Source organism: Aspergillus novofumigatus (genome assembly GCF_002847465.1).
Source record: "Aspergillus novofumigatus IBT 16806 chromosome Unknown P174scaffold_3, whole genome shotgun sequence".
NCBI lineage: Eukaryota > Fungi > Ascomycota > Eurotiomycetes > Eurotiales > Aspergillaceae > Aspergillus > Aspergillus novofumigatus.
Genome location: NW_020194276.1, coordinates 867,014 through 881,180, shown reverse-complemented (window position 1 = coordinate 881,180; position 14,167 = coordinate 867,014). Strand labels below are relative to the sequence as shown.

The following is a 14,167-nucleotide window of genomic DNA, read 5'->3' as shown; positions in this document are numbered from 1 at the left end:
AGCTTCTTGATTCGATTTGCTAGGTAGGTAACCGAACGCAACAACACTAGCTCCTATCGCCTGTGCTTGTAGTTTAGAGTAGATCATTGCTCATCCTTTCTGCATTGCTAACATCCTTGTCTAGGTTGAGCTCATCTATTCTCACCGAATATGGGCAATTGAGGGTCAAAAAGTTATACTAGACTAATGTATTAATGATGATGACGACGTATATAGACCTACCACTGTGATTTCTAGCAATAATGACAAGTTATCGCCATCCAAGAGTTGAAGATTGATACCTGTAGGTTTGTATACAGCTCATTAGTGACAACTGATGGCAATCACATGCCAAGGATGATATAATCTCGCGCTCTCAACATCTGACCAATAGGAAGCTGCAATGGTGGGGTGTGCCCCCACCTCCTGCGCGCTTTGTTGAGATACCCCGCCCTGGAGATGGAAATTCAGCAAAAATCTCCTCCTTCCCCTGATCTCAATACAACTCCAGATTTATCTCGTTCTTCCTCTATTGTCCTCCACCAGAAATCACAATGGGTGTCACCAAGCAACTCGTGTCCGCCGGCAACGGCGTCGACTTCCCCCAAAAGGGCGACTTTGTCACCATCCACTACACCGGCAAACTGACCGACGGCTCAAAGTAGGTGCCGATAACAGCTATCCACTGTCTTTATGAGCAGGATTCCCTGCTTTTCTGTGACTACATTGCTGACGGTGGACCCTAGGTTCGACAGCTCCGTCGACCGGAACGACCCCTTCCAGACTCAGATCGGTACTGGCCGTGTCATCAAGGGTACCTTATTTTAATACGGATCTGCTGGGATGTTGGACGCTGACGGGGATAGGTTGGGATGAGGGTGTCCCTCAAATGAGCCTTGGCGAGAAGGCTGTCCTCACCATTACTCCGTAAGTTTGCCTGAGCTTCAGTTCATACTGTTCCTTTGCTAATGAGTGATATGATAGTGACTACGGCTACGGCGCTCGGTATGTGTCTACAGCTGACATCGTGTGTCAGTAAACTGACATTACATCTTAGTGGCTTCCCTCCTGTCATCCCTGGCAACTCTACCCTCATCTTGTAAGTTATCACTGTGTTTTTTGGAGAGAGATGGGAGCTGACTTACTGGATTACAGCGAGGTTGAGCTTCTTGGCATCAACAACAAGAGGGCTTAGATGCCTTCTGCAAGTTGGACATAGAATCATGCTTGAATAATGCAATTCTACTGTTACTTGGCGCCATGATTCATGGTGAGTTAGGATCACAAGGATCGACATCTTCTGTACACTTGTACACTGTAAGAAACCAATGTAGATACAGGACAAAACACATATGAGATCATATGATCTCATGGAGCATTTAGCTGTGTAATTGTAGATCTATCCCAACAAATTCTGCCTGTGGTTGCGAAGAAATGACTTGTGGGCAAGGGGTAAGTAAAGGCTGCTCTAGGCTACGACTGAGAATCTCCACTGTGGAAGGAACTTATCTCGTTGCACAGGGTATGATATCACTGTAATTGTCCTTTGATCTTATCAAGAGTAGGTACCTGGTAGAAACCTGTAGTACGTAGTTACCTACTGTAGCACAATGTACTGGTCCTGAACCACTGACAGTACAGATGACATCAGCGCACAGTGCCTGAGGCCAGATATCCACCGCGAACGCGTCAAGCTGTCCCGCGTCATGTGAGACTAACCTCTTTCAGTTAACTCAGGCGCCTCAGACATAAGGCTGAAGTCATGATCAGCGATATTGCCCAGACGCTTGATTGCTGCAACAAGTGCAACTTGAAGCCTGTATTCTAAAAATAAGAAGCAGTGACAGTTGTGACTGTCCCTGTGGCTTATAGCTGAGATAAGGTTGGGTTGATTGTCCCTCCATGTTGCCATCTTCCCATGCCGATTGGTGGAAAACCCTAGCTACACAGCTACCGAAAATCGATACACGATCTCCTCATCCTCAATCCCCCTGACCAGTAACACCTTGGGATGTTTTATTGACGAAGTGACCATGACCATATCATAATATAAGGCCTAGAGCGAAGGTGACCGCTGTGGCGCTATCACTGTGGCTGGTGAAGTGATCTTTAGTTACATAATGGCCCAGCATCGTAGGTATGACGACATATGATATAACCCCAGACCGGTATGTGGCAGCTCCATTCAGGTACCGCCAGGGGTTGATATGACAGGTTCGAGGTGGAGGGACCCACGAGTGAATGAGATGAATGCGCTTGAATTGAGTTGGAATGGAGCTTGAGGCTTGACGTCATTTGTTTTCATGGCTGAATTGAAGATATAAAGCTTCGAGATGCTCTTCAGATTCTTCCATCTTCAACATACAACAATTAGCATACTAAACTGAACAATCAAGCAATCATCTTTGAACTTTCTTATCCTCGCATATACCCTGATACGAACAACCTGTCATAATGTCTGGACTCATGCACAAGGTCAAGGACGCCGTTACTGGCCATCACCACGATTCCACCCACACCTCCAATACCACTGGTGCTCAGCACGGCACTCACCACACCACTGCTGATACCACTACCACCAACCATGGTCCTCACCACTCCAAGCTCGCCAATAAGCTAGATCCCCGTGTTGACAGCGACCGTGGTACGTTATATTCGCACCTCAAGCTCTTCTGCAAATGCTAACCACTACTTAAAGACCACCACCCTGGTTCTCACGCCACGATAACTCGGGGCCCGGATGGTGAAAAGGTCGCTCACACCAGCACCCACGGTCCTCGCCCGATCGAGCCTGGCCATGGCCACTCTGCTGCTACTGGCACTACTGGCACTACTGGCACTACCAGCACCACCCACGGCCCTCACAACTCCAACATTGTGAACAAGCTTGATCCTCGTGTCGACTCTGATGCGGACAACCGCGCCCGGCATGAAGCTATTGGTGGAGCCCATGGCCCTCACAGCTCCAACCTCGCCAACAAGGCTGATCCCCGCATTGACAGCGACAGAGGTGAGAAGAACTGACTCGATCCTCCTGATTGACTTACTGACTCTTTCAGACAACCGTGCCCACACTGGTGCTGGAGCCACCACCGGCGCTTATGCCACCGGCGCCCACAACACCTACGGCACGACTTCTGCCAACGCCGGACCTCACAACTCGAACATGATGAACAAGGTCGACCCCCGTATCGACTCTGACATGGACAACCGTGCTCGCCATGAGACCATGGGAGGTGCCTATGGCCCTCACGGCTCTAGCATGGCCAACAAGATGGACCCTCGGGTTGACAGTGACATGGACAACCGTGGTACTTACGGTACCACCGCTACCCACGGCACCGGCGCCCACAACACCTACGGCACGACTTCTACCAACGCCGGCCCCCACAACTCGAACATGATGAACAAGGTCGACCCTCGCATCGATTCCGACATGGATAACCGTGCCCGCCATCAGGCCATGGGAGGTGCCCACGGTCCTCATTCTTCCAACCTTGCCAACAAGATCGATCCCCGCGTTGACTCTGATATGGACAACCGCGGCACTACCCACGGAACCACTGGTCACGCCTACGGTTCTGGCGCTGGTATGAACACCGGCATGGGGACTGGCATGGGACTGGGAACTGGCATGGGCACTCACACCAGCACAAACACCGGTCCTCACAACTCCAACCTGATGAACAAGGTAGACCCCCGTGTCGATTCTGACCGGGACAACCGCGCCCGCCACGAGGCTCTTGCTTCCAACAGCTACAATGCCCCTGGCACTACCGCTCACACCGCCGGACCCCACAACTCCAACCTGATGAACAAGGTGGATCCCCGTGTTGATTCCGACTTGGACAACCGTGGCACCCTGGGCACCCAGCGTGGTTTCTAAGCATGATACCCGTTTCATCTTTTTTCGCACGCTTGAAGTTGACTGGTTTTGATATCCACTTATGCCGTGACGATGTCTTTTATGATTAGTATTATGACCAATGACAATCATCTCATCTGAATCTTGCAGCAGCTGCTTAGTAACAATTGTAGCACATTAACATACACAGTGACTAAAGCTTTCGTGCTCTGATCTCCCTCCTAGGTTCTAGACTCCCATCGTAGTAAGCATCCCGGCCATTAGTTACTCATCCATACATTCACGTCGCAGGGGCCCTGGCTAATTGTCTCTCACTGCCGGCCGGGTCTTTTGCCCAGGACGTGGACCTTTACAGCTTCGATGGAGAGATACGACGGCGTGTGTTTGACATGAAGTCAGCGGCGTACCATCTCGGCTTGGGGTAGTTACGATGCTCGATCCAGATTCCGAGAATCTTTCGGTAGAGGGTATATTGGTGCTGGAAGCGTTATGTTTGTCTTGTTCCCCTGCAAATCAGGTACCGTTATGCTGAGCTGGAGTGTCACCTGGTGGATTTCTGAAGATGACAGGTATTGTCATTCCGACCCTAACACTGACAACTAAACAGTCTGGTTGAGGATATGTGGAAGAAAAAAGCGTTGTGACTTCAAATGATGCTGCGTTGATTTCGAAGATTCTTTTGGCTCAACTGAAAGATCAGTAGGGAAAAGCACATATCATAGTACCTGAAATAACATAATGATCAATTCCTATCGAAGATGCTCATCGGAAGAAGTCGGATGAAATCAGCTGGATAGTTGGTAGCGATCTCAGCGGTAACCTTGAATAACCATGGTTAATTCTTCCCTATCCCTGTCTTTCTATCCTACATCGCGTCTGTCTTTCCTTTCCCGGTATCCCAGTGGATGCAGTGGAGCGACCTGCTGAGGCAGGACATCCGTTCATGCTGGACTGGGTAAACATCGCTTCTGGCCCGTACTCCATAGTCCATGGTCCAATTTTTGGAATAATCTCAGCCGATCCCTTCATGTTATGGACCATAGGGGGACTGGTTTTGGGTCTACAGCCTTAGCTATAATGTGATCTGAATAATCACCTGTCTTAGGATAGCTGCTGAAGCCATCGCAGCCTGACCAAGCATTGAGCTTCGGAATGGCTACTATATCGAGCATATGCTGCGCCTGCCAGGCTCCAGATATAGTACGTGAATTAAGATGTGGATTTGGACCTATATCTCCAACAGGAAGAGAAAGAGTAGACGGTCTATCTCAACCACGGATCAGTATCCGAATTCCCAGTCAACGTTTACGCAAATAGGCAAACTAAACGCTTCGCACATGACTATAACAGTATTATAGCACTGGGTCGGTATAGCTTGAGGCAATATACATTGCGCCATATGTTGAAGTTCCAGGGTGTGGGATAGCTGCAGCCCTCACGAGTGCATAGTCGAGTTTCAGCAATGACTATATTTAGCAGTAATTGACTCAAGTTCGACATGCACAAGGCTGAAAACAGGGATATCACTCCTGAGATAAGAATTTTAAGACTTTCCCATTATCGATCAGTAAGTAGATCAACGTTGGGGAAGATGCTGGGGGCAATAGGCGAGGTCTTGGCATCAGGGGTGGTTTACCTCTAGTCGGACCCATCCGTTTCACTTTCATCCACTTGCACACTACAACGCCCACACGGTCATGGTGAGAATAGAGAATTCAGCAAAGCCGGCGACACATCGTCAATTCATGATTCTTCTGGCATCAAGAGCCAATGCATAGGTCGCCTAGGAGTGAGACAGCTTCCCCGAACGTTCCAGCCTCCAAGGATCCTGCAGAAAGAAGAAACAGTCCGGTGCTTGGCATCGAAGATCGGAGTTTGGGAATATCCACTTTGGAACCTACTAGCCAGTTTCAAGCCCCTGCTAGTACATGGTTTGCGACAGAGGAACTGCTCAGGAGTTCAGGCTCGGCACTTGTTTGATGTTTTCTCACATGCCTTGACCTGGTGAGTTCGGGAATATTGCTACGGGATGTAGACAGGCTGAACAGAGTCCTTGACTAACTCATACCGATAGGAAACTGAATTCATGCAGCCAGTCCATACCGAGGCCTCGAATTACCTTTGAACCAAGTTCCAATGTTACACTGGATCCCTGACACATGCTTGCTTTCGAGGGCAGATCACTAGTTCGTTACATCTCGATTCTTCTCGCTTTCTTTACCCAAGGGGCATTCCGATGATTTTTGCATGGTACGGGTAAATCGGAAGACCAAATTTAGAACTTCTCAAACTGAACTACGGGGTAAACCCCTGGTGATCGCATGGTCTAGCCGGCATCAGACGATCCAAAACCTGAGCTTGAGCGAAAACAAGACTTGATCAGGAGCTGGAAGGTTCAGAATGGGAACTCGTTCGTGCGATGCTCTTGAACCTTTCGTGCTAAGGCTGGGGTCTCCACCAGGGTAACTCTATTCGCAATGGCTCGAGACCGGTTTTGCAAGCTGCACTGTAGAGTATGATGATGTGTTCGGCCGTTGCAGTCATGGGATACAGGTCGTGTCCTAATGTCATGATGCTAAGCATAATTCACTTCTGTTCACATCCATTGAGCTCAATGGTTTCCCTAAGACAAACTGACACTCATGGTGGACAGATCTATCACATCAGCCTCTGCAGAACTATGTAGCAACGATGTTACCCGAAGTAGCTTGCTACTCGATCAGCCCTGGGAGCCCCAGCTCGGGGTGCTTTAGCAGGTTTCACCCCATGTCCTTGTCTCTGTCCAAAACTCGGATCACCATCAAGCCCTGTCCCTCTTGACGCCATCGTTTCATCCGCTCGGAATAGAATCATACATTTGCAAAGGCCAGGAAGAATATCTCTTCAACGTCAACGAGCAACCACAATGCATAAATACCTCTCAACTTCCCATCCTCTTCCTCCTAATCATCCACCAATCCACTCACTGCTCCTCTGGTAGAAGCATCTCCTCCTTCTTTTCCTCTCGTTTCCTATTCTTCTCACTTACTAAACACCATCGTTCTTCCCTTCGTTCAAAATGCATCTCGCTCTTTCTCTTCTCGCCCTCTCGGCAACTTCAACACTGGCTGCGCCGGTGAATACCCTTTCTCAAAACCAGGACTCTAACGCCCCGACCCGTGCCGCCAGACTCCTGACCCCCATCTCCCACCCTTCCAAGGACGAATCTCACTTGAAGGCCCGTACCTTCGGTCTCCTGTCTGGTCTGCTCTCCCATGGTTTTGGCGGATCCGGATCCGCTGAATGTGAAGCCTGCGAGGGTGAAGCCGGTGGCTCCGCTGGCGCCAGCGGTGGTTTGGGTGGTCTTCTGAGTGGTGGACTTGGCGGTCATCTCGGTGGTGGTTTGGGCGGTCATCTTGGTGGTGGCCTGGGCCTCGGCGGCAGCGCTGGCGCCGGCGAAGACTGTGACGAAAATGGTGAAGGAGGAGTGAGTGCTGGAGGTTCCGCTGGAGGGTCAGCAGGGGGATCTGCTGGTGGCTCCGGCGAAGGCTCGGCCGGAGGTTCCGCTGGTGGATCTGCTGGTGGTAGCGTTGGAGGATCTGCTGGTGGCAGCGCTGGAGGAAGTGCTGGCGGTTCGGCCAGCGGCTCAGCTGGTGGTGATACCGGTGCTTCTGCTACAGGATCTGGTTCGGCCGGCGGTTCCGCTGGTGGCTCCGCCGGTGGCTCTGCTACCGGTTCCCTGGGCGGTTCCGCTTCTGGTACTGCTGGTGGTTCTCTTGGAGGATCTGCTGGTGGCAGCGCTGGAGGAAGTGCTGGCGGTTCGGCCAGCGGCTCAGCTGGTGGTGATACCGGTGCTTCTGCTACAGGATCTGGTTCGACTGGCGGTTCAGCTACCGGCTCTGGAGGATCCGCGAGCGGTTCGGCAGGTGGTGACACGGGTGCTTCTACTACTGGTTCTGGTTCTGGTTCTGGTTCTACTGGAGGTTCCGCCACAGGCTCTGTTGGCGGCTCTGGCAGTGTTGGGGGAAGCGCAGGTGGTTCCGCCGGAGGATCTGCAGGTGGTGACGCTGGTTCCTCTACTACTGGCTCCGGCTCCGGCTCGACTGAAGGTTCCGGCTCTACTGGCGGCTCTGCTAGCGGCTCCGCCGGCGGCGACACGGGTGCCTCTGCTCCTGGTTCCGGCTCCGGCTCGACCGAAGGTTCTGGCTCTGGCTCTGGCTCTGGTTCTGTTGGCGGCTCCGCCGGTGGAAGTGCAGGCGGCTCTGGCTCCAGCTCCGGCGGTATCAGCATCGGCGGCAGTGCAACTGGCAGCGGCGGCGCCTCGGCCTCTGCCACTGCGTCAGCCAGTGCCGGTGCGACCGCCTCGGCCGGTGCCTCTGCGACTGGTGGATCGGGCTCTGACAATGGTGAGGACTGCGACGAGACCGGCGCCGATGCGACTACCGGTGACAACGGCGACGACTACGGTGATGACGCTGGTGAGGGTGACGACTCGTCCGCGGGCGGTGATGACTCCGAGGACTGCGACTGCGATCAGTGAAGGAGTGAAAAGACAATGTGTATCCTGCCCTGCTGTACTTTTCTAATACCTGTCTGAGTATCCTGTGTCTGTGTCTGTGTCTTTGCTGTGTGGCTCCAATTATCATTGGAGCTTGCGTCCTTTTGCCTGTCTCTCACTATCATGTAATACCGAATGTGTCACTCCTTACGATCAAGATCAACATCAGCGATAGAGCTGCATAATGAAGCTATCAAGCAATCTGTTTCAATAGTCAATTCCCTTCCAAAAGCAGTTTTCGGATATGGAAACATGGCATGGCAACATGAGCAATCTTCAATGCCAAATCGCATGTCTGCGCAGTAATAAACCGTAGGGTTCACGCCAAGCGCCAGCATAACGTTATGCTTGACGCTTCGTAGCCTGCCAATGATCACCACCTCAACGTTAATCCCGAGGATAAATACTGACTGTATCCCAATTGTCAATCGGGAAAAGATCACCACCATTCAAGCTCACACACACCTCTCATCTGCAATGACAAACTTCCACGGCATCTCCCTCCACATGACAGTCTACATTGACCCAACGAATCTCCCAGCATTCTGGAAGGCATTCAAACCAGTATACGAGCATGTCATCGCAGAGCCCGAATGCACCTTCTTTGAAGTGTATCAAGACCCTGAGAACCCAGGGACAATCACATGGGTGGAAAACTGGTACGTAGTCTGCCGATGATATGCAAGATCATAGCTGATTGGGACAGGTCAAAACCAAAGGAATGGCTTGTTGAGGTAGGTTTTGGTTAACATAATGAGGATATATTGCAAGATCTAATATTGGCTAGGTCCAGGCCAATAAGCCGTACTATAAGGAGTACTTTGCGGCGACGGTGCCGTTGTACCTCAAGCCTCGAGAGGTCAAGGTGCTGGATCGTGTTGGGGCGCCGTATGCTGCGGTGAAAATGGAGAATGGGGGCTATAACGTATGCACTTAATGAGGTATATTTAGGGGACTTATGAGCGTCAGACCGCATATATGTATTTTATGAATCTTCCATGTGCTTTGAGAACAGCCAGTTTTCCTTGGAACTGGATGAAACATGTTCTTTTATTGACGGTCCTCTCATATTCATTATTATTTCAGGTTCAACAAGTCAATAACATCTGGCACTAGCTATCACTTTTGCCGACGAGTTTCTCTCGACAAGTCGACACTCGGCTAAAGTACCATGCAGCACCACGGCTGGCGGCAAAATATAGGCTAATTCTAGCCACGTTTTATACAGGATAATCCTACTGCTCAGGCATTGTTTATCCGCTAAAAGTATATTCAATGACCATGTTTTGTACACCGCAATTCCGGGGATACTGCACCTCCCCCGCATTATAGCTCCTCTGATGCTTATTCGCGAGACAAGCATTAAGACGATGTCCAGTTGTTTCTCTGTAGTGCTCGGCCCTATCCTTGGCAATCAATTAGCTTAAATGGGAACCAGGGAATGCGGTTGATCTTGTATTGTCAACCGTGAGAGCTCATCATACGACCCAGCAATCTTCCTCTCATGTCGCATTCCGCCTGAGACCTAGAGTGCTCCAGGTGATTCATGTCTCAGTTCGCTGTGACAATGCTGCCGATCACTCCTTCAATCCAGTTATAATATCTATCTAATGGCCCACCGGCAAAGTGGGTGTCGATCACAACATGAAACAGATAATTTACCTGAAATCCTTAGCTTTGCCTTGACGAGCGGATTCGTAATTCCTTCGTCGGCTGAATCCATTGAAACAATGGCTACTTAAGCGATGGGATCGCCACGAGGAACCTCCTCTTCACCATCGAAGCAATCAAGCAATCAAGCAATCAAACAATCAAGCAACCATTGCAATATGGTCTCCTTCTCTTCTCTCGTTCTCGCTCTTTCCACCGTCGCTGGTGTGCTGGCTGCACCCGGCTCGGAGCAATACGTCGAGCTAGCCAAGCGGCAGCTCAGCAGCTCTCAGACTGGCACGAACAACGGCTACTTCTACTCCTTCTGGACCGACGGCGGCGGCAAGGTGACATACACCAATGGCAACGACGGCCAGTACCAAGTCGACTGGACTAACTGCGGCAACTTTGTTGCTGGAAAAGGATGGAACCCAGGCAGTGAGAGGTACGCTTCTTGTTCTCCCTGCTTGTTAAGGTTCAAGCTAATGATTTCAGAGCGGTCACCTACAGCGGCTCCTGGGAGCCCAGCGGAAACAGCTACCTCTCCGTGTACGGCTGGATGACCAACCCGCTGGTCGAGTACTACATCGTGGAAAGCTACGGCTCCTATAACCCCTCCACTGGTGCCACCCATCTCGGCACCGTCGAGAGCGACGGCGGCACTTACAACATCTACAAGACGACCCGAACAAATGCGCCGTCGATCCAGGGCACGGCTACCTTTGACCAGTACTGGTCTGTTCGGACTTCGAACCGGGTGGGTGGCACTGTGACGACGAAGAACCACTTTGATGCGTGGACCAAGGCGGGTCTGAAGCTGGGAGAATTTAACTATATGATTGTTGCGACGGAGGGTTATCAAAGCAGCGGGTCTGCTACTATCACTGTTTCTTAGCTGTCACGTCGATCAAGTTGTACCTGCCAGCCGGTCAGAGAACTGGTTCTCTGATATGACATTTGACTGGTTTGGTATAGCTAGTTTGTCCATGGTGTTGACTGTCACTTTATGGGTCAAAATTTCTGTGGAGGACTGACTCATTTCAATTAAAACATGGCTGTCTGGACTCTGGAGTACTGGCTTTCTTGGCTAATATATGATCACATTCTACTATATTAAACTGGGTAAGACAAGCCACCAAGCTTCTTTCTGCCGTAGCTTCTGCCAATGACCTATGCCCATACATCCTCTAAATATCAAGCGCCCAATAATTCAGTCTGCGATATAGCACTATATCCCTCCCATTCTGAAATGATTATCCTCCAGCCAGTCTTTGTTCTGTCGATCTTCCCCCGGGAGGGCCTCCGCGTTTCGGGAGTCTTTACTCCGATGGCCCAGAGATGTATATGTGATTGCGCAGCTTATTGCTGGGCGCATCATCACGGGGATCGGGAACGGGATGAACTCGTCGACGGCGCCGGTGTATCAGAGTGAATGCTCGCCGGCGGGGATTCGAGGCGCTTTACTGACTCTCCAGGGGACGGTTACGATTTTGAGGGTTGTGATTGCCTACTTTGGTAGGTTTCCTCTCTCTTTAGGATGCCATGATATTGACGAGGGAAGGATGGACTACGGAACCAGCTTCACCGAGTCCTTGTTCCAATGGTCATCGCCGCAATAGAAGACAAGCCGCTCGCCGACGAGACCGTCAGCAGAACCCTCCTCGACATCCAAACCGGCCTCGAGGAAGAACAGCGCGGCGGCCCCTTTCGATTTGTTGAGTTCTTCACCAACGGCGAAACTCAGTTCCCGGCTCCAACATGATCAACTACTACGCCCCCGTCCTCTTCCAGGAGAATATGCACATGAGCCGCAACCTAGCCCTCGTCCTCAGCGGCAGCCGCGCAGTGCACCTATCTCGTCGGCAGCGCCATCCCCCCGTCCTCCTGATGGACCGCTTCGGCCGCCGCACGCTGCTGATGGTCTGCTCGGGGGCCTGTGTCTCTGTTTCGTGATGGTTCCGATACCTGCTCTCGCTGGAGCGTGAGGGCGCGGCGTACGGTACCATGGCGTTTATTTTTGTTTTCCAGCTGTTCTATGGTTTGGGTTGGTTGCCTGTACCGTGGTTCTATCCGGCGGAGATCAATACCACGCGCGTGCGCACGAAAGATGCAGGCGATTGCGTCCGGGTGGAACTGGATGGCGGTTTTTGCGGTGGTGAAGATTACCCCGACTGCGTTTGGTCTGCGTTTGGTATGCATCCGTCAATCCTCTTAGTGCTTTCTGAGACGTACTGACGGAGTATAGCGAATATCGGGTGGAAAACGTTCATTATCTTTGGCGGTGCTGAATGCCGCCTTCATCCCCATGGTCTACTGCTTCTATCCTGAGACTAAGGGCCTGGAGCTGGAGGATATTCCGCTACTCTTTACCAAGGGGGGAGTTACTGGTGGCGTCTTGACGTCCAAGGGAGGTCGAACCGTCACCCCGGGGCAGCATGCTCGGGATGTCCACGACAGGAAGGTGGAAGTGCAGTGAGGTTGAAGAAGCAGCTTAATTATTAGTTCAATTTCGATAGATATAGATGATACCAATAAGTGACATTCTTGATCGCATCGCACCTCAAAGACATATGGCAACCAGTTGATAATCACATATCATGAACAGTCGGCTCAGGCTCGAAATCCGGCCGAACTTTCTTCTTACTCTTGATGTCCTGCTCCTTCAATTCGAATTGGACATCGCCCCGATCAGCCTTGACCGACGCCTCGCTTACTGTCGAGTCAATCTCCTCCCATCTCTCGTGGCCGCTGCTGTCTTTTTTCTTGATGAGGGGGGAGATTCAAAGTTGTCGGGGTATTGGGGCGGGATGTAGACTAATTATACCATGATTAGTAGTCATAAGTTCTAGCTGTGACGAGAGACTTGCATTTCTCGCCCTTGTTGGATAGCTCTGGGTGATGGTAGGCTCGGAGGAGTGGGAGGGCCTAAAGCGGACGGATGTCCGGATAGTAGTTGTGATGGGTCTCAAGGACATTGTATGGGACTATGGAGTTCACTAGAGAGGTAATTATTTTCTTAATACGCATAAGCTGAGGAAGAGTTGAGGTCAGCATTTCTTATATATACATATATATATCGATCACTCATGATGATGTCAGGACTCTGGTATTCCGAATTCATCATTGGTTCCCAAACGGTAACCTCGGGGTAATCCATGTTTATACTGGAAGTATAATGAAGGATCTCCGCTGTCATCCCACCAGCAGTGGCGAATACTCCCTAACCACCTATGAAGCAGCTTCTAGACAACTGGTCACCTCCTCCGTACTCATCACCACCGCAAACTCCCCCTCAGGCTCTCCACCGAAACCTTATGCACCGTCTCCGCATCAAACCCGCCCTTAGCCCACGTCGCCGTCGCATCACTAACAAGCACCACAACCCCTTTCTCAACAGCCTTCACACTCTGCTGCCCATCAACACCCACCGCCGGCTTTCCGTCAGGGTAAACATCCCCAACCCCCAAATTCGCCGCCATCCGCACCGTCGTCGAAACACAATGATCCGTCGTCAACCCCGCAAACACCACCTGCCTGATGTTTTTCTCCCGGAGATACCCCTCCAGCCCCGTCCCGATAAAACACGAGTTCACGTTCTTCCAGAAGACAGGCTCGGAGTTGTCTGTTGCGGGCTGCGCGAAGTCGAGCGGGTGAGCGCCTTTGCTTGGGTCGGCGGGGTGGAGCGGGCTGGTGGGTGAGGCGGAGGAGTGGAAGACGTGGATTATTTCGAGGGGGAGGGAGGGGTTGATCTTTCGGGCAGTGCGGAAGGCCTGGAGAAGAGAGGACAGGTTGGTTTCGTAGAGGGGGTTGGAGCGCGAGGTGCCCCAGTAGGTTGGGTGGGTGAAGGCTGCTTGGTTGTCGATTAGGACGAGGGCGGTGGGGAGGGTGAGGTTGAGCATTTTGATTGAAACGGTGGTTGAATTGGATTGGATTGAATTGAGGTGAGATTAGATTGCAGTTGCCAATGCAATTGGATATTTACTTTATATACGGAGTACTGCTACTGTAGACTATTGCATGACTCAAGTTAGAAAGCAAATCGTCAGCAGCAGCGAAATGGACTGAATCGAGTGGTTTGATTGGCTAGAATAAGAATCTGTCTCTTGGCGCTGTCATATATTTTAACAGCCAATCAG

The 14,167-nt window shown here is 51.2% G+C and overlaps 8 protein-coding genes across 8 annotated transcripts; 6 read left to right on the top strand and 2 right to left on the bottom strand.

Annotated features, from left to right (window-relative positions):
- Window positions 1-533: 533 nt before the first annotated feature.
- On the top strand, window positions 534-1,174 carry P174DRAFT_429523 (FKBP-type peptidyl-prolyl cis-trans isomerase; the record flags this gene model as incomplete). Its single annotated transcript, XM_024825579.1, has 6 exons — window positions 534-640; window positions 726-793; window positions 846-906; window positions 964-984; window positions 1,037-1,078; window positions 1,135-1,174. 6 exons carry the CDS (start codon window positions 534-536, stop codon window positions 1,172-1,174), a joined length of 339 nt encoding a protein of 112 aa, XP_024683695.1.
- A 1,209-nt stretch (window positions 1,175-2,383) lies between these two features.
- Window positions 2,384-3,914, top strand: dprB. Its single transcript, XM_024823994.1, has 3 exons — window positions 2,384-2,623; window positions 2,678-2,989; window positions 3,039-3,914. Exons 1-3 carry the CDS (start codon window positions 2,434-2,436, stop codon window positions 3,863-3,865), a joined length of 1,329 nt encoding a protein of 442 aa, XP_024683694.1. The 5' UTR covers window positions 2,384-2,433; the 3' UTR covers window positions 3,866-3,914.
- A 2,988-nt stretch (window positions 3,915-6,902) lies between these two features.
- P174DRAFT_429521 (uncharacterized protein) lies at window positions 6,903-8,363 on the top strand (the record flags this gene model as incomplete). Its single annotated transcript, XM_024825578.1, has 1 exon — window positions 6,903-8,363. One exon carries the CDS (start codon window positions 6,903-6,905, stop codon window positions 8,361-8,363), a length of 1,461 nt encoding a protein of 486 aa, XP_024683693.1.
- Window positions 8,364-8,858: 495 nt separating this feature from the next.
- On the top strand, window positions 8,859-9,318 carry P174DRAFT_419064 (putative quinol monooxygenase; the record flags this gene model as incomplete). Its single annotated transcript, XM_024824758.1, has 3 exons — window positions 8,859-9,040; window positions 9,088-9,115; window positions 9,169-9,318. 3 exons carry the CDS (start codon window positions 8,859-8,861, stop codon window positions 9,316-9,318), a joined length of 360 nt encoding a protein of 119 aa, XP_024683692.1.
- An 892-nt stretch (window positions 9,319-10,210) lies between these two features.
- P174DRAFT_419063 (glycoside hydrolase family 11 protein) lies at window positions 10,211-10,926 on the top strand (the record flags this gene model as incomplete). The annotated part of the gene is made up of 2 exons (XM_024824757.1): window positions 10,211-10,476; window positions 10,527-10,926. 2 exons carry the CDS (start codon window positions 10,211-10,213, stop codon window positions 10,924-10,926), a joined length of 666 nt encoding a protein of 221 aa, XP_024683691.1.
- Window positions 10,927-11,789: 863 nt separating this feature from the next.
- P174DRAFT_429519 (uncharacterized protein) lies at window positions 11,790-12,507 on the top strand (the record flags this gene model as incomplete). The annotated part of the gene is given in 4 exon segments (XM_024825577.1): window positions 11,790-11,951; window positions 12,012-12,125; window positions 12,145-12,222; window positions 12,277-12,507. The coding sequence occupies 4 exon segments, from the start codon at window positions 11,790-11,792 to the stop codon at window positions 12,505-12,507; spliced, it is 585 nt and encodes a 194-aa protein (XP_024683690.1).
- Window positions 12,508-12,521: 14 nt separating this feature from the next.
- On the bottom strand, window positions 12,522-13,046 carry P174DRAFT_439771 (uncharacterized protein). Its single transcript, XM_024826894.1, has 2 exons — window positions 12,968-13,046; window positions 12,522-12,793 (listed from the first exon to the last, which is right to left on the bottom strand). Exons 1-2 carry the CDS (start codon window positions 13,004-13,006, stop codon window positions 12,620-12,622), a joined length of 213 nt encoding a protein of 70 aa, XP_024683689.1. The 5' UTR covers window positions 13,007-13,046; the 3' UTR covers window positions 12,522-12,619.
- A 16-nt stretch (window positions 13,047-13,062) lies between these two features.
- P174DRAFT_439770 (putative isochorismatase family hydrolase) lies at window positions 13,063-14,024 on the bottom strand. The gene is made up of 2 exons (XM_024826893.1): window positions 13,337-14,024; window positions 13,063-13,316 (listed from the first exon to the last, which is right to left on the bottom strand). Exons 1-2 carry the CDS (start codon window positions 13,928-13,930, stop codon window positions 13,260-13,262), a joined length of 651 nt encoding a protein of 216 aa, XP_024683688.1. The 5' UTR covers window positions 13,931-14,024; the 3' UTR covers window positions 13,063-13,259.
- Window positions 14,025-14,167: the final 143 nt, after the last annotated feature.